The sequence below is a fragment of the Prunus mume genome, linkage group LG2, assembly GCF_029339155.1.
Source record: "Prunus mume cultivar Tortuosa linkage group LG2, ASM2933915v1, whole genome shotgun sequence".
NCBI lineage: Eukaryota > Viridiplantae > Streptophyta > Magnoliopsida > Rosales > Rosaceae > Prunus > Prunus mume.
The window spans coordinates 2,458,622-2,483,757 of NC_142699.1; the positions used below are offsets into that span (position 1 = coordinate 2,458,622).

Sequence of the window (25,136 nt, forward strand, 5' to 3'; positions counted from 1 at the left end):
GGTATTTTAAATGTTTCATCATTCTTTACCTTTTACTTTATATATATAGATTAACATTGCTGCTCCAACCATCGTTTGACACACATCGTTTGTTAATTGGTCATGTGTCAACTCGTGTAATGAGAAGATCGTTTATCTAAATGAACGACCCGTATTTATTGGATCACTAATTCCTATTAGCAGCAAGAGTTATATGTCATGATTCTTGATTTTCGTCATGAGCATTTGAGGCGAGGATAACCTTGTCAGGCTTATAATCTCCTCTCTACTTCAGGGTTTTGCAAGGCGTGTAGGCCCACAAAAAGATCCACTTAAAATAATAATTGCTTCAACAGACTAATAATTAACTAAATCAAAATACCCACAAAAAACTTACATTACAAACCACTTCACTCGGGAAGAACTCAAACGCAACATTTAATCCATATTTACAATGCTCCCATCCAAAGTACTTGGCACCAGGACTTATCCTGGAACAGTCTTCCAATCCTGTGTAAACACCAAACGAAATGAGAACATGAAGGCAGCTTTTAGTTTGTTTGAAATGAAAGTAAACGATGATGCTGGGATTGAGGAGAGAGTTGATAAACACTAGTCTTACAAATTTTGGATCCACTGTTCCTGTTTATACAGGAGCCCTTGATTGTAGCTTTACCTGATTTGCTCATACTGCCAATTTTGGATCCACAGTTCCTGCTGCATTGCCTTCTCCTGTAAGAATTTGGTCTGGATCCTGGAAAATAAATTCACTCACTGGTTAAATTGAAAAGCACGATGGGGGTAAAACTAGGCAAGTATGATAATTACCTCCATTCCCCATTTGATGTAATCTGGGGACTCACAGGCCTTATATTCCTCAACCAAACTCTGAAGTATCTCTCTTGATTCGTCAAATTCCGAAAGGTCATTCTCCTGTCCACGTTTTATGTCATACTTGTGTGAGACACAAAAATTACAGACATCCCATAATGTTGGAACACTCGAAAAGGTTTCTCATCTATCATGATGCTAACTGAGTAAAAAGAAAAGGAAAAAAAAGGGGGAAAAAGTCATGCTTCTGCGCTCGCTAATTAGTTAACTACATGGAATATGCATATGACATATATATATATATATATATATATATACAGAAGCATATCAATTTGCACTCATTAGGTAAAAAACTTCTTGCTCAGCATTTTAATTGTTAAACGCTTGTTTTTTATTTTAAAAAACAAAACAAAAAATCCAAGAACGCTTAGTGGTAGCATCAAGAAATTGAGAAAACACGTATGAAGCAATACTAACAGTTGTAGGAATGGTAACTTACTGCAAACATTGGGAACTTCCGATAGTTGTCAAGAAAGGCTTGCTTCTTTCTTAGCATCAAATACTGGCTCAAACACTTACTGAAAAGGTGGCGAATACTAGTATGGCTTGCCAGCATAAGACCACTGACCTAAAAAGCCGCAACATACACAGAATCTTTATTATAAAATAGGGCGTTATTTTAAATAAAAACATCAATCTGAAATTTTGCTCAAATTAACTTTGAAGTACAAGTACAACAACGAAAGAGAGTTTCAACACTTGATTATTGCAAAAATCGGACAAAAAAGAGAATTTCATATAAGAATTAGATCCCTACCCTATGGGCCGTTTGCACATATGGAGACTTTCTAGACAAAGCAACCTACACAGAAAAGCAGAAAGTAAAAGATCAAATATCCAGATAGTGTAGAAGAAAAATTAGATTTATCTCAGATTTAATTTCTTTCACTGTGTTAAAACACCTGAATGCTTGCAGGGCCCCATTCAATAAAGTTAACAAGCTTTCTTTCACGTATCCTCTGCAAACTTTCATGAACCTGATTACATAGAAAAAGACACAAAAAACCACTGTAAAAACAAGAGAAAATAGCTGAAGAGGAACTGAGGTGTTAGCATTCTACAACAACCAAGAAATTCTGGGTCACATTTCCCAAAAAAATTCAAGGCATTACTAATATAATAAGAGAATCTGGCCAACATTTAGCAGCTATATATGATAATGGACAAATTTTCATTTCAAGTTTCTAAGGGTAAATTATGATCATGAAATGAATAAAGAAAATCTTCATCAATATAGATTTTGCTGGTTCACAAAAACCATAGGATTACAATGCAAGTTACAATACTATTATTGTTACAACCTGAGTAGGGTCAACTTCTCCTTGAATGATGTTTAATATTGATATGTACTTCGCTTGACTAGCTTCTTTTGTTCTAGCATATGAGGAAACCATTATATTTTTTGTCTGCAAAATGAGAATAATGTAAGGGAGTCATTTAATTCTGCTTTGTAGAATATAAAAAGAGGTTATCAAAGCTTCTTACCTGCAGAAGTCTTCTCATAACATCAAGTACAGTGGTTTTGCGAATTACATTAGCCTGCCAAGAGGAGATATACATGCATCAAAAAGCTAAAATTATAGTTCATAAGCATAAAACGAGCATTTAATGTTTGCAACAATAAGGGAGGCCAAATCAATTCCCCTCTATTTGGACACTTGCTCAAGCATGTGCCTTCACACACACAAGTACATGGATGTACCATAAACACACAAATAGACATATATAAGGGTATAAACTGACATGCACGAGTGAATCATACCTGGCGCTCAACTGTGAGAGGTGTATACCCTGTCATTAGAAAATGGCATCTTGGTGTTGGAATTAAAGATGCAAGAAGACCAACCAAGTCATTGTTCATGTATCCTGGATATCTCAGAGTGGTTGTGCTGGCAGACATTACAGTAGAAACCAAAGAATTTGTTTGAGCAAAGGTTGGATTTGTTAAATGAAGGCGCTCAACAGCAATTCTATTCAATGCAGTGTTATCAAGGACCACAACACAATCAGCATTAAGCGTTAGACGTTTAAGCGTCAAAAGTGAGTTATAGGGCTGGACCACCACATCACTTGTTTCCATCTGGTTAGGAAATACACTGTATGTCTGAACCAGTTTTTTGCTGTATCGATCATTCAAAGTCTCCAATAGATAGGAACCCATGCCTGCATCATATGTTCTGAATACACTCAAAATTTATTCAGGCAATAAAGTCCTTAAAGTACTTAAGAAGCCATAAAGAAGGACACTTGTGTTATACTACAAAGCACATCACAGCCATTGAAGCTAGATTTTGCCCAAATTTCTCCATTGAAGCACACCACCACATCATATGTAGTAGCTAATTCCCTATATGAATGGTCACACTGCCAATGTTACATTTTACTTATTTGACCCAGCATTGTAGTCAATAGGAAGTACTTTGACCAATCCAACCAAAAAAAGAAAGTATTTGGACTAAATGCGTTATTTAAATCATGATTGGAAAAAATAAAAAGATAAACACTAAACAGAAAAAAAGAAACCTGAGCCTGTTCCTCCAGCAATTGAATGGCACAGAACAAATCCTTCAAGACTATCACTCCCATCAGCTTCTCTATCAATCATGTCCATTATAGCCTCTTCAACACCCTTTCCCTGAAGAGAATTTACAACAACCTCATTCAACTTACATGGAAGCTAAAGCATAAAGCCTTAATATCATAAAATTACTATGGAACTGGAAAGTATTTACAGAGATTTGTCTCTAAACATCTGACTACATACAAACCTGATCATATCCACTGGCCCAATTATTTCCTGCGCCACCTCCATGATCTGAAACAAAGACATTTTCATGATTGTAGAGATTTCGATATTCACTGTTTTGAATACCATTAATTACTCTTGGCTCCAGGTCAATCAGCAAAGCTCGCGGTATGTAGTGTTGATCATCAGCTTGATAGAAAAACACATCTTTCCGATCTCCACCCTGCAGTATTTCAATCAAAAGATAATTACACATCTAAATCAAGAGCGGGACTGAAGAATACCTATTTTCATTATGTATTTCCTGATCAGCACTTGATAAAATTGCTATGTTGCCTGCTGCCTGATGACACTTACAGCCACAATTCAGATAAAAAATGCACTGCTCCTGATTGCTTTTCTTGTTGGCAAGTTTGATTACTTTAGCCAGTTGTGCAAAACAACAGAAGACCACCAATTCTTAGTCTACCTTTGTACTAAGATGGAAATCAACACAACTTAGTCCGGACATTCACCTCAAAGATCTCAGTAAGGAGAACGATTCGAAGAAAGGAAATGCTTTATCTATCAGTCAGCCATCAACAGAAAATTCTCAATTGTAACTGTTTATTATACTAACTGATAAAAAATATATATTTCTCCACTGAGCCTCAATGACGACTCATATAAGTTTAGACAATTATAAATTCGATTTCCTATTCCTCATCATGCATAACGCTTACATTCCCAAACACAGAATGTGGGCGACTTTAAATTCACTAATTCATCAATTCATAACCCCCCAAAAAAAATATCACACTTCAACTAAGCCTAGCACGGCAACTTCAAATTCCATTAATTTTCTCACAAACCAAACACAGAGAGTAGCTGAGTAAGATTATATAGAGTAAGAAGTGAATGAAGAATCACCTGAGTGGCAAAGTCCTCGAGAATTCCTTCTTTGCTGATTCCATGCTCGAGACAGAGTTGTTTCCAGAACTCCATGCCGATCTGATTCCCGCATTGTCCGACCTGCAATGTGATGATCTCTCTCGGCATTTTCCCTCACTTTCCCACTCTCAGAAGAAAACCTAGGGTTTGTTTGGACCGATGGAAAACGAAAAACAATAGAAAATGGCGGCAGACTATGAAGAACGCTAATGTGCACTTTTCAGTCCGACTTTCCGCCCAAATTGAAGAAACAGCAATGAAATCATATAGCCGGGCGGCTATACTACGAGTCGCGGCTATACTTTTTTGACACGTGGACAGCTGGAGCTAAACGGTCCTCCTTTTTTCTCTTAAATAGTATCGCCGTGTGGCCATACCACGGTTTTTATTATAAAAATAGTATAGCCGACCGGCTATACGATTTTTACACGATGCGAAATGGGCGCTAGGAGGCAGGCAGGTCCCTTTTTATTTTAATAAATAGTATCGCCGAGCGGCTATACGTAGATTTTTTTATAATAACAATAGTATAGCCGAACGGCTATACTACTTTTGACACGTAACGAAATGGACGTAGGGGCCAGCGGCCCCCTTTTTTATAAGTAGTATACTCGGATTGTTTAAATAATAAAAACGTAGAGCCGCCCGGCTATACTACCTTTTTATTATTAAAAAATAGTATAGCTGGACGGCGGGACTTTTTTTACACGTGGCAAAAATGGGCGCAGGCGCTAGGTGGGTTCTGTTTTAATAAATCGTATAGCCGACCGGCTATACTCGGATTTTTAATAATAAAACTAGTATAGTATAGCCGCGCGGCGATACTCTGCATGTTTTAATAAAAAGAGTATAGCCTTGCGCCGGTACTCCCCATCACTGATTGTTGTAAGACGAGGCTTGGAAGATATTGAGCTCAAGAACATTCAAATTCCCGAAGGAACCAACATTGAGATTCCAATCCCAATACTGCAGCAACTGCTTGATATCTGGGGGCCTGATGCCCTCGACTTCAATCCGAAAAGATTTGAGCACGGAGTTCTTGGGCCTTGCAAGTTGCAAGTTTCCTCAGGCTTATATGCCATTTGGAGTTGGTGCTCGCAATATCTGTTGGCCAACACTTAGCCATGACAGAATTGAAGGTGATTCTGTCTCTTATTCTATCCAAGTTTTGCTTCTCACTCTCCCCTGCATACCAGCACTGCCCGGCTATGAGATTGTTTATCGAACCTGAACATGGAGTAATTCTCCATGTGAGGAGAGTGTGACACTAGTTGTGTTTTTCTAGATTTTATCATAGTGCTTTTATGCATTTGCTTTTCACTGTGCGTGAACATTGAAATTGAAAAAACAAGGAATTATAATCTCACAAGCATGAGGATAGTGAGAGAACCCCGCCCTCCTTCCTAACTTCGGCAACAAAAAAAGTCGTTTCAAGTTTTTTTTTATTTTTATGTTTTTCAAGTTCTTGATTCTGGAGTGTGTGGACGTGTGGCCTGTTTTTATTGGACACTAGTGCCACTTGGCATGGATGAGGTGGCACTAAGTGGTGATCCCTTGTAAGGGGGCGTATTGAAGATGAATGTGAAAATATAAGTTACGAACGAAAAATTGAAGGCAACTTTAATTTCTAGATTAATTTTTTGATTTTGAACAAATTGGCTATAACAAAGAGTTGAGAAAATTTTAACAATTCTCTCAACTTATTCAAAGCTCAAATGCTCCATTCCAATTGCCTCCGGGAAACAAAACCAAAGAAAGAATCACAGCGGAGAAGTTGAAGACTTATATCAAATCCCCACGCTGAATGAGTGTTTCAAGCTGCCAACATGAAGGACATGATGTCCCAAGGCAACTTTCCTATTTCCAAGCTCATCAACCACACTCAAATGCTTGCAAACATCCACCTTAAACTTAACCAATTCTTCTCTCTGAGCACTCAGGAACACCTTCTCAAAACCCAACAGGTGCTTCTGAGGTGAGTTGTGCACTGATGGAGGACTCGAAAACAACAAAACGGTATGGCCTCCACTCATGCTTCCCATGTTCTTCACCCCCAAATGGATGTCAAAAGCTAAATTTTCACATCTTTCTTGGACAACATCAAGTGATTTGCAACTTGATGAGTGACATACATGGCCCTCCTCTAAGGGAATTGATACGAGCTTAGGCGCTCGAACTAGTTTGTGATTGAACGCAGAGTAGCCTAGTCCATCTCCAAACGAATAAACGGTTTCTCCAGTGTAGAATCTGTAAGTCCGGCCAGGGTAACCATTCGAAGCATCCGGTCTCATGTTCATGTTTGTCATTGGTACCTTGTCTACGTAAGATTGTGGATACCATGTCATAGGTAGTCTTCCACCTGGAAGAAATTAATACCAATCATCTATCATAGGAAAAATGCTTAACATTGTAAACCTGAAAAGAAATAAGAAACATGAAAAGAGAGTAGACTATAGACAGCTTACATGGATTATAATGACCAAAAATCACATCAGCTATGGCAGCTCCACCAGCTTCTCCGGGGTAACCAACCCATAGGATGCTTGTAATTTTACTATCATTTTTCGCGAATGAAATGTCGAACCCTCCTCCAGACATTATGACAAGGATTACAGGGCCTTTGGATGCCTTTGCAACTTCTGTTACTAAAAGTGTTTGCTGTCCTGGAAGATGAAGGTCAATCCTGTCGCGACTCTCTGCCTCTATTGATTGATCTGCACCCACTACAAGCACAGTTGCATCAGCTGAGGCTGCTGCCTTCTTAGCATCATCTACCTGGGCAGTGCCACAAGCCACATTGGCGCAGCCAGGGACATAAGTTGTTGCAACTGAGGCACTTAGGCCTTGCAAAGGACTTGTATACTTGCATGGAATGCCTGCAAAAAAATCCACTAAAATTGTGTAACAGAAACAACCGTATGCAGTTGTTTGATACAAAAAAAGGCTGAATTAATTTTGTGTACCTTCATAATTTCCGATCATTGTCTTTGTGACATCGGCATTGGGACCAATGACTGCCAAGGATTTGATGGCCGTGGGAGACAGAGGCAGTGATCCTGGACTGTTCTTGAGCAATACTATCCCTTGCCTCGCGGTCTCACGGGCTAGCTCCTGGTTCTCTGGGGTACACACATCCTTTGGACCAAGCTTACCGTAGGGTAGCTTGCTTGGATCACCGTCAAAGAAGCCTAGACGCATCAATGTGGCAAAATTGTTTGAGATGGCCTTGTCAATGGCTGCCTCATTCACAAGTCCTCCTTTCACTGCACCTTCTGTATATTTTCCAAGGAAAGATCCACAGTTGAGATCCAACCCTGCCAAATTCAAACAAGTACAGAAAACTGATTAGTCATGCTTAAAATAGTTACTTTGTGACATTGGATATACCAAAATATAACACTTGGTGTGAAATTGGTGATTTTTGTATAATTTAGAGCACCTTCTCCATTTCTTCTTTATCTTTTTGTTTATTTATTTATTATTTTATTTTTCAATTTTCTAATGGAAGATAATGAGTCTTTGTCCCTTAAGTAAACTCTGTGATCACACGCAATAATGACCAATTTGTAGGATGTCAAATTCACCTGCCAATAAAGCCTTAGCTGCAGCTTCCTCTGGTGTCTTGGTGTAGTGTTGAGTATTGTAGTATACATCTAATGAATCACAATCGGTAACTATGTATCTGCAGCAATCCAATATTCCCATCATCATCCTGAATAATCAGTCATATCTAATAAGAAAGACTTAATTAGAAGAGAATGGAAATACCCATTTAACTTCCATTCGCCACGGATGACTCCGGCAAGAAGGTCTGGATCTGCACAGGTTGGTATCCCATTAACCTGGTTGTAAGAACACATGACACTAGCAACATTCCCATCTATAACACAGCTTTTGAATGGTGGTTGAAATGTGTCATCCAAATCTTGCTTTGTTACCTAATCACAAGCAACACAAGATAAATGAAAATGGTGCGCAACTTAAACCAACTACTTAGTCGAATTCACACATTAGGAAAATCCAATTTCTTTACCACTGCATTAAAGTGGTATCTGTCAACCCCTTTCCAATTGTCCAAATCATAAGCTGTATAATGTTTGCAACATGCAGCAACCTTGAGCTTATTTTTGTCACCACCATCTGTCTGCTGAAGGCCTCTAACATAACCCGACCCGTATTTGCTCGACAGCAACGGGTCTTCTCCCGGAGTCTCCTGGCCCCTTCCCCATCTGGGGTCCCTAAATATGTTAATGTTTGGAGACCAATAAGTCAATCCTGCCAATCCCACATTGTACATTGCTCTGGCCTCGGTTGAGACCACCTGCGCACACACACATTAAGCTGTTTTTCATTCTATGCACGAAACTAATATCTCTGTCATGGACCACGTGCAACCATACAATACAAGTTATGGTGTTACAAGACAGAGAGAGATGGAAGAAAAGTAGAAGATGACAGATTCAAAAAGAAAAAAATAACAAAATAAAAAAGGGATTTAATTATGCTCCATTATTCCCAAGACTTTTCCCAAATTTGGATCTTTCTCAATAACCTAATCTTATGAAAGCTAATTAGCATACAAAATGTATCTGCTTTAGTGAGTGAGCTTCATTAAATTAAATTATTTCGCGCATCGTCTGCTCCACGCGTGTAATGTTCAAAACAGAAGATTTTTATTTTTTTTGTGGGGAAAGATATGATAAGTTATATGCAGTGATTAATGTCACAGGTAATCGATCAGTATCATGTCTCTTGTACTTTCTTTTCTTCATCTGCAAGCTGGAATGCCATAAAAGTCTATGTACTTGGGGAATCTGTGACTTAAAAAATCAACTTTTTTCAACAACTATTACTATTGGTATTAGGTATGGCCAAACCACCCAAACACAAGTCAATCATTTCTACCAACAAAAATCTACCATTTTCATGATCATAATTATTGAAAACTAACCTCCAAGTTTTAACAACTGTTACAACTTGCTTCTACTTCAAAATATCTTAAGGGCAATGGGCAAGCCGCTGACAGATGCTTTTCTGTTCAAAAGCTGTAAAAGTGCTTTTATTTTTTTATGGATTTGGATTATAGGAGCTTAGAAAAACAAAATAAAAAAATGTCGACAACTTTAGAGAATATACATTTCTGTTTTAATTTATTAGTGCCATTGAAGTCTGTGATGTTTACTGGTAATGCATCTCAACCACAAGAACAAGAAACAAACTAATAAATACAAATAAGTGTTAATGATTATTGGTGACGTCTAGAATGACAGTGACACCAAATGGTGAAGATTCAACATGACAAATAAATCCATGATTGATCCAACTTTGAAAATGAACGGCTACTAAACCAGTAAAATCAACAAAACCAGTCACACACAAAATTATTTGCCCTGGTAACAACTATTGTTTCAACCTCATCAAATTTACCTAAATTAATGAAACAGAATATGCAAAAACAACCCAACAACTCAATGTCATCACAGAGAGAGAGAGAGAGAGAGAGAGAGAGAGAGAAGACTTTGTTCTGTTCTGTTCTGTTCTGCTCTTATTTTGAATTGTTATAACTGTGAAGCATACTCATCAGATTGAAAACAAAGATGACGATAATAGGGAAGAAGATTAAGGACAGTTGTAGTGAGAGAGTTAGTTTACGTACCCTTCCAATGGCTTCAAACAGAGAGGCATTGAAAGAAGCGGCAGTCAAAATGACCTGAGGGAAGCTGGTAGCTCCCGGAACCACATTCGTAAACTTGGTCCCGGGGCCAACGTTGGACACTCCATGTAAAGCCTCAGACCACCACTCATACTTTGGTATCCCAAGCCTGCTCACGCTCCCTGCACTGTTCACCAAGAACCCAATTTTCTCTTGCAATGTCAGCCTCTGCACCAGGTCCGCTACCCTCAAATCGATCGCTAATGACGTGTCGCAGAACCCGAAGCTTGACGCACTCGCATTGCAGGCGAAAACCGGTGAGGATTGGGCAAAAACCCGGTTCGCATTAGGTGACAAGAATAAGTGTTGGAACATAAAGGAGCAGAGGAAAACAGAGAAAACAGAGAGCTTGGGTGCTCTGTTTTGAGCAGAGGAGGCCATTGTTTGTGGCCTTGAAAGGGTTAGTTAGAATTGATGTTAAGCAACTTTGGGAGGAAAGGAAGCAAAAGAGTTGTTTTTGCTGCCTCCCTCAATGCCTCCTGTGCCTCATTGGGTTGCAGTAGGCTGTTATATATACATATATATATATATACACATATATAAATGTATATTATTTAATGAAATTATAATATATAATATAGTAAATAAAAAATGGGTGATGAATTAAAAGGGAAAAAGAAATATGCTAGTACTAAAAACACGTTGTTTTTTAGTAGCCCGTGATGGGCAATTGGGAAGGACTTAAATGCAATGGGGTTGACGTTGGCAAGCACTATTTTAGAGAGAGAGAGAATCTATTTTTGTTAAATTATTTGGTGGTAGGCTGGAAGCCATATACTATAGAGCTTATATGAGTCCGTGAAGGTTTCTCCTTTTCTATGCATAAATGTAGTAGGTGCTGCCTCTTCTGCGTTTTGGATCGTGTAAGTATAGGTTTAGGATTGGGGGTTCTGCTTCTGCATTGTAAGCCATAAAAAGTATGTTCAGGAGGTATGCATGTGAATCTGTTAAGTTTAAAGTTGTGCGTGAGAGAGAGAGAGAGAGCCTGTTGATTTGTGCTGGTGGTTTAATTTGGGATTTGCCAATTGGGCCGGTTTTGGCATACTCAGTAACTCACGTGAGAGAGAGAGAGAGAGAGAGAGAGAGAGAGAGAGAAGCTTTATCCTCCTATAAGCCAATGCCAAAGCGTAACTATGACGGTAAGTCATGCACTTGGCATACCCCTCCTTACAATGAGAGACTTATTGTGTGTGTGCGATTTCTTCTTCTATTCTCGTCCCAATGTATTTCTCTCTACTCTCTCATAGCTTGAGAGAACCTAAACGGTTTTCTGAGTAAGATCATTTTCATTAAAGAGGCTCTTTTTAACTTATTTTCTTCGAAAATTCATTGATTAACAAATTTCAAATTATCATTTTCATGCATTAGAAAATACGTCATCTACGCCTCCTATACTCTATACTCCAAACTAATGTATTTAGAGTACTTTGGTATGAATGAAGTGTTGGCTCTCCAACTTTATTAAATTGAGTTGGGCAACATGCGCAGCGGAGCCACAATAAGGCCTGTCATAGCCCTGGCCCCTAACTAATTTTCAATCTCTTCACCCTTCTATGTTAAGAATTCTAACTCCCCCATTACGTGTTAGGTGAAAATGTTTAACTTGATTAAATTAGGATGCCATCTTCTGTCAACAACATTTCTTAATTGAAACTCTACGACTCTTCCTATATATTTTGATTGAGGCCTTTAATTTCTTTTCCATATCAGCATTTAAACATAAATCTATTTTCATTTTAGCGCATTGTTAAAAGAATCTACTGTGGGTGTAGGGTCCACACCCATGAACCATGTCCAGATCCAGACCTCCATCTTTCAACAGCATGCCAATCAAACAATGGTATAAGCTAAAAGCAATGCGGTGCAAGATTTATAGTCGGTCTATATTTGGTAAAAGAATATTAGTTTTTAATCATTGAGCGGTAATTAAAATATCAATATTGTGTGAGAGACTCGTAGTTCAATTTCTTAACAACATTTATTCTTGCACTCGAGATTCCATCGTCCTCATTATCCTTTGTACAAGCTACCAACAATTTGCTTGTCAGAGACTCTACCTACATAGGACCAACATTTTCCAAAATTATTTTTGCAAAATATTTTCGTAAAATGAAAACAAAAAAACAAATTATATGATCAACAGATTATACATATATATCATGCACTCTAGGTCAATGGATCTAGTTAGGTTTAGTGGACCTTTAGGTAAGGGATATTATTCAAAGTGGGACTTACAAATATCGTAATTTGTATCGAGCCGCTTTCACTAACATATTTTGAATAACTGAATGAGTAAATTGCAATAAAAATGATATTGTATAATTTCCAAATGCTTTTTCTTGAGCCAGCCGTGCGTTGCAATTTGCATGTAGCCTCGTGACTTTGAACTTTGAACTTTGTCTTGTGGCATGAGGCTAATTATTCTTGGATGCCGGATCTAATTGGATAATATAAATAAGTGTACTCCATCTATATACGTAGCACTAACATAAAAAAGAGTACTGAAAGGTACTGCAAATTCTTTAGTTGATATTCCAAGCGTGCAGAAGGGGCATTTAAATTTGTCCATAACATTTGTGCATTATCTGCAGATCGCATATTTAATATATAAAAGAATTTTAGCAATATTGGTCTAATGATTTTTCTCCTCTCTGGCTTTTTTTTATAAAAACGGATTTCATTCATAAAACCGAAATAGCGTACATAAAACGTACTTATTCAAATGCTTATACGAAAGGAAGATAAATATATAGTGGTATACAGGTGAAATTATATATTATCATGCATGTCAGTGTCCATTAGACGTGCCTCATTTTTCGTCGATGTCCTCTGTAGCCATGATTAGATATTGTCGTACGTCTACATGTGGTGGACAAATCTTATGGGCTCTTTTTTCTTATATCCAAATTTATTGGTCCCCATGCACTCTAAAATATATATACGGGCATGAACATGATGATAATATATAGTACGTTAATGGAAAGAAACTATGCAGAATTATGGGTATCAAATTATTTAGTGTTTGACGTAGGAGACGGATTGAGCCGAGTCAACTACTAGTATCTCGCTACGTGGATTCAGACCCTCCACGTAGCTATAACAACTGAGACAAACCCTCGTCGACCGATTATTTTATTTATTAGCTGGACATACGGGTTGGCGTCCGTTATGCTCAACACCAATGACCCACCTCACGTTGTTACGAAGGCATCCTCGGAACGGCCCACTCGCTTGGTGCATACGGAGGTGGTCTTGCCACGGATCTATGGAGGCTCATGTTCGACCACTCCAAGGTGCGTTTTGGCTAGGAGATTTAACTGTGAGGAAGTGATTATAGAATACCACGATAATACTATCATATGATACATTTTATACAAATATTATAATATAAGTGGATATTTATCGATATTATTCCCAAAAATGAGAAGTAAACTCTAGCATCTATTCATGCATGTGTATAAAATGTACCACATGATCAGTGGCAAAGCCACTCCTAAACCTAGAGTGGCATTGGCCCCCCCATATTTTTATCACTACTCTATTATATTATATAATATATAGAATTTGTTATAAACAACTTAGAATTTAAGTTAAAATTTCCTCTAAAATAAATTAGACATGACTCAATTAGAGATATTTAGCTCTAAACATGTAAGTATTAAATATTTAGGTATTTTATGTACTTGTATTTTCTACTTCAGCCCCCCAACTTTTACAATTATAGCTTCGTCCTTACAGGTGATTATATGACCGTAATATTCTATAATTTCTCACCACGAAGGATTAAAGGTGACCACGTGTCGGATCACCATGGCCACTTCTAAGATAAGACCCGCGGATTTAAAGAACCATCAATTATTTATACTTAATTGTTATGCTATGCTACTAAAATTCTTAAGGCAATTAATTTTGCGTACAACGTTTTCTGGTTGTAGAGGTCCCACAATCGCTTAACTTATATGCAAATGGAGAGTGGTTTACATTGTTTTCATAATCAAGACAAAAGGTTGATAGGATAATTAAATGATTTGTACGATTGGAAGAAGATAACTTGATACAACTTGGACGGCAAAAATTGACGCACTGACTTAACCTATGTCCATGTGGTTGGATTTGACGGACTTAACCATGTCCCTTCCATTGGGCAAATATTAAATCAACAAGCTCAAGCGGGTTTGAACTTATCATGACAGGATGGAGCAATTTGTGGAACCATCTATGTAATATTGAAATTTTTAATGCTCCATCTATATACCGTACGGGTCACTATTCATTATATGTTTCGTGAAGCAAGGGGTAGCTGATACGTACATTGGACAAAAGAGAACATTCCTCCTCAAATATCAGTATTTGGTTCAGTAATTTTTTCTTGAATGTTTATATTACAGACTTACTTTTAGATCTTGTTTGGGAGTGATTCTGGATATGCCGGAATCACTTCTGAAGGGAATGCGTTTTTCCATATAATCACTTAAAACCACTTAAAATGTTTTTTTTATTTTTTTTTATATATAGAGAAGTGATTTTACATATAAGTGTTTTTTGGTATACCTAAAATCACTCCCAAAAAAGCCTTTAATATGTATGGTTGTAAGATTCATCAGTTAAGGAGCTCTTTGTAAACTTTTTATCTTTTTGAAGAAAAAAAATAACTCATTATATTTATCATATCTTTTATGAAACTAATATGGTAGCTAATACATTGGCAAGAAAGAAAAAAAAAAGACATTCCTCCTCAAATACAAAATTACTTTTAATATGTATGGTTGTAGGATCCGCCTCGGGTCTTCTTATTGGAAATATTCTTAAAAAGCCAATTATTTAATGTAATTTTTTAAGGATATTTATTGAATCAAATGACAAGTTTATTGTTTAATAGCAATTGTCTTATTAAAAGTTATACATGCTTAAACAATGAGTTCAAGGAATATAGATAAAGATAAAGTAATATAAAGAAGTTAGATTCATGAGACATTTATTTTTTAATCCTCATATCTTAAATAGTTTATAGTCATATAATTATTAATTATTAATTAATAAAGACCAGTACATACTACGTCTCCTCAATTGAAAAGATGATTAGTCTCAACTCAATCAAGTGGAGACACTAAAACACATGTGTGGGTATTGAATTGTGGGGTTTTTTGCTGCAAAAGGCTTGTGCCCTTTTTGTTTAGTCTATGACTCTCCTTGCCTTTGAGAGCGAGTGGATTGTCCCCCACTCATGTCGGTGTTCGGCTGCTCTTTTTCTTTGGTTGTTTATTTAGAGTTTCTGTAGCAAATCTACAACAATGTTTTGGGTGGATCTATTTTCTTTGGGTACTTCAGTTTGTCCCGATGACGACTAGGTGGTTGAATTATTTACTTTCAGTTTCTTAAGTTACAATAATTACAATAATTCTTTGTGAGTGTGGCGTTTGTTTGTTGTCTAGTTTTAGTTATGTTTTATATTTGTGAGAGTTTAAAGATTTGTAGTTTGGAGCACCGCGGTTCATGTCTGGTTTGTTCAAGCTATTGACTTTTATGTCGAAATTTATTTGGCCTTATGTGGCTATTAGTGGAGATATACTTTGTGTGCTTGTTGCTGATGTATTCCTCCTTATATAGACTAGTCTCTCTACACGTCTTCAAGGTTTTTTTTATAAAAAATTTAAGTTTATTTTAGAATAAAAAAAGATAATGGGTAGTTGTGGTCCATAAAAATAAGATCCATTATCTTATTTTTCTTTTAATTTTAATTTTTTTAATATGAAAAGTGTGAATTTATCATATTATCCTCATTTAATTAATAATTTCAATTCTTAATGTTTGCATTAACCAATGACATTTTCTGGTATTTTGAATGTTTCACAATTCTTTGCCTTTTACTTTATATATATAGATTAACTCTAAGTAATTATTGTGTTTTCATATTTGTATTAATCTCTCATATTTATCTGCATTTGTTCTAACTCTCGTGACTGACGGTCCTTGTACTTGATTTATGAATATATAAAAGAGGGAAAGATAAATCCTCACGATTTGATGAGAGAGAAAACTTCCTCCACCACCTCTATCTCTCTTTTAACTTCCTTCTTTTTGTTTTGGACAAATCTTTTAACTTCCTTCTAGTCAGAGAATAATTGTGCAAGGGAATAAAACGAATTGGTCCAAGGTGTTGTGAACTGATGAAGAATTGAGATCTCAGCTAAAGTGAGTGCTACATGATAAATTAAAGAGTAGATTTGAAGCCAATGAATGAGGATTCTACGTTCGGTGACAAAATGGCGGCAAAGGCATCACATGTGATGTAGTTTTCCTTTGCTTTCCATTCACTCCATGACAGAAATTGGAAGAATATATCATTGCATTTGGATATTGATTCAAGCTGTTTAAGTTCAGTGGTTGGCAGGTCAGCTTCCATAATTTCTCACTCCTCTCCTTGGACTATCCAGTACTACATTCGAGTCTTTTAGTTCATGAATTTTGTTGGGGCTCTTACAGATTGGTAATGTTGTTGGCCCGTGATTCAATTGTGGGCTGTCCACTTCACTGATTTATTAAGAAAAAAAGAAATAAATTTCCGTTGGATTTTGTTTTTAACAAAATCATATTTTGAATTATTATAATGTAGAACGAGAGGATCGAACTTAGGTGCAAAAGCGCATGCACATTGCCATATAGCCAACTAACCTAACCTAAGTGTGCAATTCCGTGGGACTGAAGTGTCTATAATGTAGATTCATATCTCTTTATCATTTATCATTTAGAGTTGGGCAGATATCTCCACCACCAGCAATGACTTATCGGCCAAGGCCATCCTTGCCAGCGACTCCCTGAAGCCGGCACGACCCTCATTTTCTATACTGGCTCCTTTTCTTTTCACACACACTTTCTGCACGTATAATATTTGTTATAAGTATTGTTTGTGAAGGATTAGGTAGACACAAGAGATTAAGGGCTATCGAGAGTCATGAACAATTAATTATTAATTTAATTAGAGAGTTAGTTAGAGCCATGAAATATAATTAATATGAATGATTTGGATAAAGGATGGAGCTCCGGGTTGCTGGCTGTCATGGGCAAGTACGTAGGAGTGAAGGGGGACCAATACAAGTTGCAAGTTTCAAGCAGTGTGCTATGGTCGTTGGCTTGTTGCACAAAATAAGCATGTCCGGGACCCCGCTATGTTGGATAAGACATGATTACTGACTTAGTTGGCAACCAACAAAGCCAACTACTTGCTCTCTACCAAAGCTAGCCAACTATATATATATTTAATACAAGCGATAGTCTAAACTACAAAAGAGAGGGGGTTTCATACTAGACACTACCAACGTGTTATGGGGAGTTCAAACTTGAAACCACATGTGTGCAAGTCAAGGCTCTTATCAAGTTGTGGACAACTAAATAGGCGAGCATGATGCTCTAAGAAAACACTAAAATGACAACCATTTTATTAAGTGGTTAATGGTTTTGTATTCAATTGATTTTTTTTTACAAAGATGATCTTCAAATAAAAACTTAAAATGTAAATGCTTCGTATTATTAAAATACAATGCGGAGTGTTCCTCACATAAACTCATTTGAAAAATTTCTCAATTGATACTATTGAAGAATATATGAGTCCCACATCAGAAACTTAACAAAATAGAAAGGCGCATATAATAAATGGTTTCACTCATAATAAAATCGAGGCCTTATGTATAAAACCCCACACTTACTAAATAGATGGTTAAGTTGGAAACAATATCAATATAGCTAATTGTGAGTCAAGAGTCCGTCCCTTTGAAATCTCAACAAATGCTATATATTTATATAGCCCGCACTGCAGCCACAACTATAGTTGCTCAATGAATCCAGTGTTATGAATAATCATGCATGCGTAGGGATGTGATTGTGAATGTGACATTCACGTCCAATATTATAGGTTGTGGATCCCATTTAGTGGGAAATTTGGGTACCATTCCATCAGTTCCATGCTGATTATGATATGCACACACGGCCCACTTTGAGGTTATAGTGGCTGTAGGCGAAAACCGAAAAGGGGTCCTACATTATACATATAGCCTAATTCCTTGAAAGAAAAATTGTTAGCTTTTAATGGATAACATATATAACTAAAGATGAAAAAAGGAATATATGGCTTTTGATATTCTACCATAAAGAAATTATATGACTTATCACCGAAAAATTGAATGTAAAACCAATGTGCTAGAGATATTTAATTTTTGAGATAATTTTAGCAATGCCCCCTAAAATATAGACCTTGTTTCACTTTGTCTTCTCAACTTTTAATTTGATTTTAAGCCTCCTAATGTTTCAAACCGTATCAATGTGGCCCCTTTCGTCAAGTTTGTTAATTCCTTCGTCAAATTTAGGGGGTGTTTTTGTTCATTCAAGTTAAGATTTAGTTTACCCACTTAAACTCTAATTAATTCGACCCATTCTTCCCTTCAGAGACCATTTTTACCTATGAAATCCCCATTTTTGGCCTAGTTTCACTTTTTCTCTGTTGATTTAGAATATGATTTGAATTGAAGATTTGATCATGTCAATTAGGCTTTAAGTTGGTAAAACCAAATCCTTGAGTTGGCCAAAATGCAGCTGAATTTGACAGAGGAATTCGCAAACTTGATGGGAGGCACATTAACACGTTTTGAAAAATTAGTGGGCCTCAATACCAAATTAAAGTTCATAGGGCAAATGGAACAAGGTGTATAAATCAGGGGGCAATGCCTTCTTTTTAGTCTTTAATACAAATTTATAAATAAACTCAATTCTAGACATGAATTTATAAAAAAAAACCCAACACTATTTAAAACATAGAAACACACCCAAAATCAACAATTGTATATTTTTTGGGTGTGTTTATAAATGGGTTTTGGGTGTGTTTCTAAAGTGTTTTTCATGTTGGGTTTTTTTATAATTTCAGTCCATATTTTGGGTGTATTAGTGAAACTCCCTTTTAAAAACTTGAATGTACTCTTTTAAAATAAAATTTATGTTGGCCTAAAAAACAGTATTTTGGTAAATAAAAAATAAAAAAATTGTTCTGGACCGTTAAGCCTTGGTAGTGGGGGCCTATGATGGAGTTGGATTTAGCGGTCGCATCCTTGCCCACTCGTTGACAATGCTGGGCTTTCCTTATTAAGCCTTGGTAGACTTCGTGGACTATGGGCTTCAGAAAAAAAGTATGGCACCCGCCTAACGCCTAGAACCTAGGCTGCTCTTAAAAAAAAAATTATTTTTTTAAAATAATAAAAAAAAAAAACTAGTATAGCCGTGCGGCGATACTATTAATTTAAAAACATTTAGCCCCGCGGCTATACGCTTTTAATATATTATAATTTAAAGAGTATATACCAGTACAGCCGCCCGGCTATACGTTTTTAATATAACGTAATTTAAGTATAGCCGCCCGGCTATACCATTCATTTTTTTTAAAATTAAAAAACTGGGGTATAGCCGCGCGGCTAGGCTATACTATTTATTAAAAAACATTTTTAAAAAGCCCAGTATAGCCGCACGGTAGTACTATTTATAAAAAAAAATTATATTTTTGGCAAGTTACAACTGAAAAGTTCAGCCACTATATAATATTTTACAGTATTTTATTTTAATAGATATTATTTGAATTCAATAATATGCGAAAATTATGTGTGTAATACTTAAATTTGATGTGTATTATTGAAAACTTTGTAAACACTACATGTATTGAACATGAAAAATATGTACGTGCGTGTAAAATATATGTATTGTATGTTTGCTTTTTAAAAAAACTTGTATTTTACCGAGCCTTTAAGACCTGTACAAAAAATAGAAGTATTATTGAAAAATGCATACGTACGTGTATAATACAAGTATTAAACGAGAAAATACTAAATTCTTTATACGGATAATAACTCTGGAAAAGTAAAAAATCAAAAGGGGACAATAAGTACTCGAGTAATGGTCTAATAGTAACCCCCAAAACACAAAAACCCTAGAATATCAAACCCTAGAAACAACAAGCAGTCGTCGCCACTGCAGCTAGAGGAAGAAGAAGAAGAAGAAGGTTCAAGGGAACCATCAAAGGGGATCTGTAAAGCGTGGGATTGGAGAAGGAAGCCACCAACATTCATCATGCTCAAGCGATCCATGAGCAGGTATTGGTCCAAATGGACCATTAAACTACAAAGCCCACACCTCCATAACATGATCTCAGATATGAGGATGGGTTGTAGGGGAAAAAGTACAACAACAACAAACAAGTAAACAACCAAGAAAATTCTAGAGAAAGAGGAGGATTTTAGGGTTTAAGTTTTCCTGGACGGGGGAGAGAAATGGACTGATAGAGGGTGAGTACACGTATGAGAGGAAAAAAAGGGTGAGAGAGGTGAAATGGTTGAAGAGTAGTGGGGGAGGAGATGAGGAAAACTAGGCCTACAACTGGAAAATCAAGAGAGAGGAGGGCAAACAGACTCTTCATTCCAGAAAAGATACCACCAAAGAGAACAAGGATGGAAGCCTATTGGACTAAGACAGATAATGTATTCATCCAATTTTCCTTGAGTACCTCCTTGCTGAAAAAGTAAGTCGATCGATATGACACAAAACATGAGCAATTAATATAAACGTACACTCTTGCTTGAGCAACACAAAATTGTTAGCATCATGAATATGACTTACAAAATTAAGTTTTATTTTGAGCGCTCTAAGCTCAATACATATATTGAATTCACGTTTTTCATATTTCTTACACTAAATATAAATCCAGTTATAACAAGAGGATGTGCTCCCCTCAACAAGTAGGCAAATCGTGAGGTGGTGGTAGAATTTTATTTTGAGGACTATTGCCATTTTTGACTAGGAATACCACAGTCATTCCCCATGTTTGGTGGCGCTCTATGTGACAATGCATCAACCACACACCTGCATCAACCATACAAATAATTAGATATGAATTTTTGAAATTTTAATGAAGATCATAAACAAAGTTATATATGAATTTTATGAAGATTTAGTATAATAAAAAATGGATTGTTGACCTGGATTATCAGCTCTGAATCTGATTGCAACCCAACCATTCTTATGAACCCCAACTGTATTCTCCTCTGGGGGATCAACAAGGTTATAATTCAAAGGGTCTTTCTTGGGATTGAAGTTTCCAAAGCCCCAGCCAACAACATAAAAGTTATATCCATGCAAATGCACAGGATGGTTATCACTTGCTAGGACATTAGTTCCTTGCAAAACCAGCTCAACACTTGCATTGTACTCCAAAACCACCACCTTCGTGCAGTAGGAAGGCGTCAACAGGTTCTCAGGAAGATCTTCACCGGTATAATTAAATTCCTTTGGGGGTTTTTTGGGAAAATCTTTCTCGAAAACTCCCGGGATCTTATGGTAGTAAGCTCGAAGTATGTCGATGGATGGTGCGACAAAGCTTATGTTGTTCACACTGGCAGCAAATCTTTTACCAAAAGGACCAGTGCAAGGTTTGTTACTACAATTAAGGAGGTTTACTGAAATGGTGAAGAAGAGGTGGGTGTTTACATGTAATGGGACGTTGGTTGGGTGATCTTTTGTTGCAAGGCTCCTGATTCTCTTGGTGAAGTCAGTTGATGCTTGTGTTCTATCATAAGGGGGCAGATGTGGAAATTTATAATGAGGGAATTCGGGAGGTTCATGGTATGAAGCTTGGTATTTGATAATGGCCGTTGTCATGGTTTTGTCAAAACCAGCTCCAATGGCACTTGAATATGCTCTTGCAGCCATGAAATAGAAGCTTGGAGGTTTGTTTGCTTGTAATAAAACATCCATGGACTGGCCAGGAGCTATCATAATGTAAGAGGTCTCAATTTGTTTTGTGTAGGATCCGTCTCTTCCTACCAATATCATTTTGTGGTTTGCTATGCCAAAGAAAAGCTCTTCATCCATTACTGCGCTAATTATCCGAAGCAGATAGGTTTTTCCATGCTCCACTGTCATTTCGAAAATCCCTGCGTGCATACATGTTACATTATAATGTTATCAATTAATACTTAACCCATGCAAACGGTGTGTTAGGATAGTTAGCCAAGGCAGTGTGTTCGTCCACTTGCATCTGAGTTCGAACCCCCTTCCCGTACATTAAAATAGTTTAGAATATTGCCTTGTGAAAAATAAAAATAAAATAAGACATATACATATATGTATTTGTAATTAAGTAGTTCAAATTTAATTGTTTTTTCTTTTTTAAAACTATCTATGTATATGGATTTCCTGATGAGTTTGGATATACCTGATTTGGAGCATGGATAGAGATGGCCTGGTTTCCCATTTATGGTATATGCATCTGACAATATAGGCTCTCCTCCTGTTATATTTGCATTTCTTGGTATCTCCATTACATTTTTCTTCCACCATTCACCTATACAACAAGAAGATTATTAGGGTTACTGAAGAAAGCCTTGATGCTTTGAAAATATATGTGGCGAAAGCCATATACATATGCTTTGCAAACGTTATTGACTAAATTTTTAGATAATAATGTTTCGAAAACGCTATCAAAAGCCTTAGTGTTTTGTAGTGTCGATGGACACATCGTTTTTGTTAATGCTATCTCATACTTTTAATAATGTTTTCGGAGTACTATCTATGTCAATCTGTGTGTATTATGGATTCCCCGAAAAAAATTATTTAAAAAATTCCTTTTAAAGTAAGCCTATCCAACATCAAAAGAAATGAGGTTGATTTGGATAGAAAAAGAATTTGGCAAATAAGATATAGTCTTTTTGGGAAAAGTCATAAAAATACATAAATATAATGTATTTCAAATTACTACATACAATACAACGCAATATACATACTATGAATTCAATATCACTTGGTATATACAATGAATGATTTGAAGTTGATGGATTTCTTCTTCTATACATACATATTTCTTTCCATGTAAACAAGATATAATCAAAATCTCCAGATTTGACATCCCCCTTTCCAAATGGAGCCAAATTAATTAACAGCAAGCATATTATTGTCACAACTTTGAGGGTTTAATTGTAATTATCTTCCTACGTACCGAGTATGATTGGAACCTCTGCATAGGGTTTGGAGAAGGGATAGTGAGAACCAGGCTTTGGATAGACCAAAATGGCACCATGAACTGTTGCTCTTGCCCATCCACTGTGTGCATGCCACCACATTGTTCCTTCTTCTGTTGTAAACTCAATTTTGTAAGTGTACTTGTTTCCTGGCCTAATCGGGCACTGTGTAATATACTCAGGTCCATCTGACCAGGGATTTCTTGGCTGCTTAACTCCATGCCTGCAAATTGAATGTACATTCTAATCAAATTGATCATCATAACATGTATATTTATTTATTTTTGAATGCAAGCGATAGCCTAAAATTACAAAGAGAATGGGGATTGCTCACACACAGACACACTACAAAGTGTTATGGGGTTCAACAATGTAAGACCGCTGGTTTACAAATTAAGGCCAATTTGCACTGGGCTAGACCTCGTTGGCAAAACATGTATATTTATAAAATTGCTCAAGTAAGCCACCTACCAATGAAAAGTGATATTGTAGTTTGCCTTGTTATAGACCTTAATGATCATTTTATCTCCTCTATGAGCTTTCAAACTTGGCCCTGGAAATTGCCCATTCACAGTCAAGATGTCTTTAGTGCTACATAGTCGAGTATAAGAAGATGACTTAACCTGCAAAAGGGCGTGCAATTTACAAACATGATTGTAGAGAGAGAGAGAGAGAGAGAGAGAGAGAGAGAGAGAGAGAGAGACACACCACAAAGTTATGGCGATGGGTTTTCCCATTTGCGGCATCAAAAATAAGAAAAAGTTGAAAAACAGAGAAAGCAAAATGCACTATGTCATTAGCCATAGTAGGGGACCAGACCAGAACTTTCAAAGGCCACTATGGTGCTTCAAATCTCAGATTGTTACCAGACTTCTTGTATTTCTACTCCCTTTCTTCTTCTTCGTGCTCTTTTCTTTTTTTCTATCTGGACTGTACCAATTAAGAACAATATCCTTCTACATGCCTCATTTCCTCCCCTTACGGATTTTAATCTTCAAAATTTACATCTTTCTTAAATAAGCTGATCTGGTTAAGAAAGTTGATGCAGCGAATACATTAAGAGCACTACTAAACCAAATTTAACATGACATAATATACAACAAAAGCCCATATAGAGCCTATTTGGAGTGAAAAATCCAAAACTAGCCATTTTTGTTATTTTCTAATTGATTCTTATTTTAACACATTAAGAACCAATTATAAAATGACAAGCGGCTAGTGGCTAGTTTTGAGTTTTTCTCTCCAAATAGGTGCTACATATATGAGTTTTTGTATAATATGTCATGCTAAAATGAGTTTTTGAATAAATATCTAATACCCAAAAAAAAAAAAAAAAAAACTCTCTCTCTCTCTCTTTTCCTTTGCGCTCTCCCTCTACCAATTTCTTCTCCCCCGCCCCATTCCCCATGACCACCACAACAAGCTCCAACCCCCAAACCCATACCCGCGCCACTTTCCTAATATTAAAATCCTGTAATTACAATATATTAAAATCTCAATTAAATGCACATTTTATGGTTAGAGATGGCCTAAAGGGTTCGATAGTTACAATCTATTAAAATTCCAATTAAATATACATTTTATGGTTAGAGATGGCCTAAAGGGTTCGATAGTCCGACCGTAGTGATGTTAATTATCGTTACATCCATAAGTAGCGTATTACATCTTTATTCCATATCATATATGTCCGAGGATCCGCATAGCGTCAAATATTGAAGTATTTATGTGGTAGGCAATTTATTAGTATTTTAAAGGCTTAATTATGTACGATTATGTGTGAAAACGTCTCAAAGTAGCAAAACTGTCTCACGTTACAAGTTCCTTTACGAAT

The 25,136-nt window shown here is 36.5% G+C and overlaps 3 protein-coding genes across 4 annotated transcripts; all 3 read right to left on the bottom strand.

Annotated features, from left to right (window-relative positions):
- Positions 1-290: 290 nt before the first annotated feature.
- LOC103319152 (tubulin gamma-1 chain) lies at positions 291-4,782 on the bottom strand. Of its 2 annotated transcripts, none has more exons than XR_016124264.1 (12): positions 4,526-4,782; positions 3,639-3,839; positions 3,394-3,505; positions 2,633-3,033; positions 2,356-2,409; positions 2,172-2,276; positions 1,773-1,847; positions 1,628-1,672; positions 1,310-1,438; positions 808-912; positions 602-733; positions 291-489 (listed from the first exon to the last, which is right to left on the bottom strand). XR_016124264.1 is itself a non-coding variant. In XM_008220663.3 (12 exons), the coding sequence occupies exons 1-11, from the start codon at positions 4,652-4,654 to the stop codon at positions 665-667; spliced, it is 1,425 nt and encodes a 474-aa protein (XP_008218885.1). In that variant the 5' UTR covers positions 4,655-4,782; the 3' UTR covers positions 291-489; positions 656-664. The 2 variants fall into 2 exon arrangements, 1 of the variants encoding a protein (XP_008218885.1); XM_008220663.3 differs by having other exon boundaries at positions 656-733.
- Positions 4,783-6,154: 1,372 nt separating this feature from the next.
- LOC103319154 (beta-xylosidase/alpha-L-arabinofuranosidase 2) lies at positions 6,155-10,765 on the bottom strand. The gene is made up of 7 exons (XM_008220664.2): positions 10,203-10,765; positions 8,580-8,867; positions 8,315-8,484; positions 8,131-8,228; positions 7,510-7,860; positions 7,012-7,422; positions 6,155-6,905 (listed from the first exon to the last, which is right to left on the bottom strand). The coding sequence occupies exons 1-7, from the start codon at positions 10,638-10,640 to the stop codon at positions 6,334-6,336; spliced, it is 2,328 nt and encodes a 775-aa protein (XP_008218886.2). The 5' UTR covers positions 10,641-10,765; the 3' UTR covers positions 6,155-6,333.
- Positions 10,766-21,021: 10,256 nt separating this feature from the next.
- LAC14 (laccase 14) lies at positions 21,022-24,109 on the bottom strand. The gene is made up of 6 exons (XM_008220757.2): positions 24,014-24,109; positions 23,777-23,928; positions 23,284-23,528; positions 22,504-22,632; positions 21,269-22,222; positions 21,022-21,152 (listed from the first exon to the last, which is right to left on the bottom strand). The coding sequence occupies exons 1-6, from the start codon at positions 24,107-24,109 to the stop codon at positions 21,022-21,024; spliced, it is 1,707 nt and encodes a 568-aa protein (XP_008218979.2).
- Positions 24,110-25,136: the final 1,027 nt, after the last annotated feature.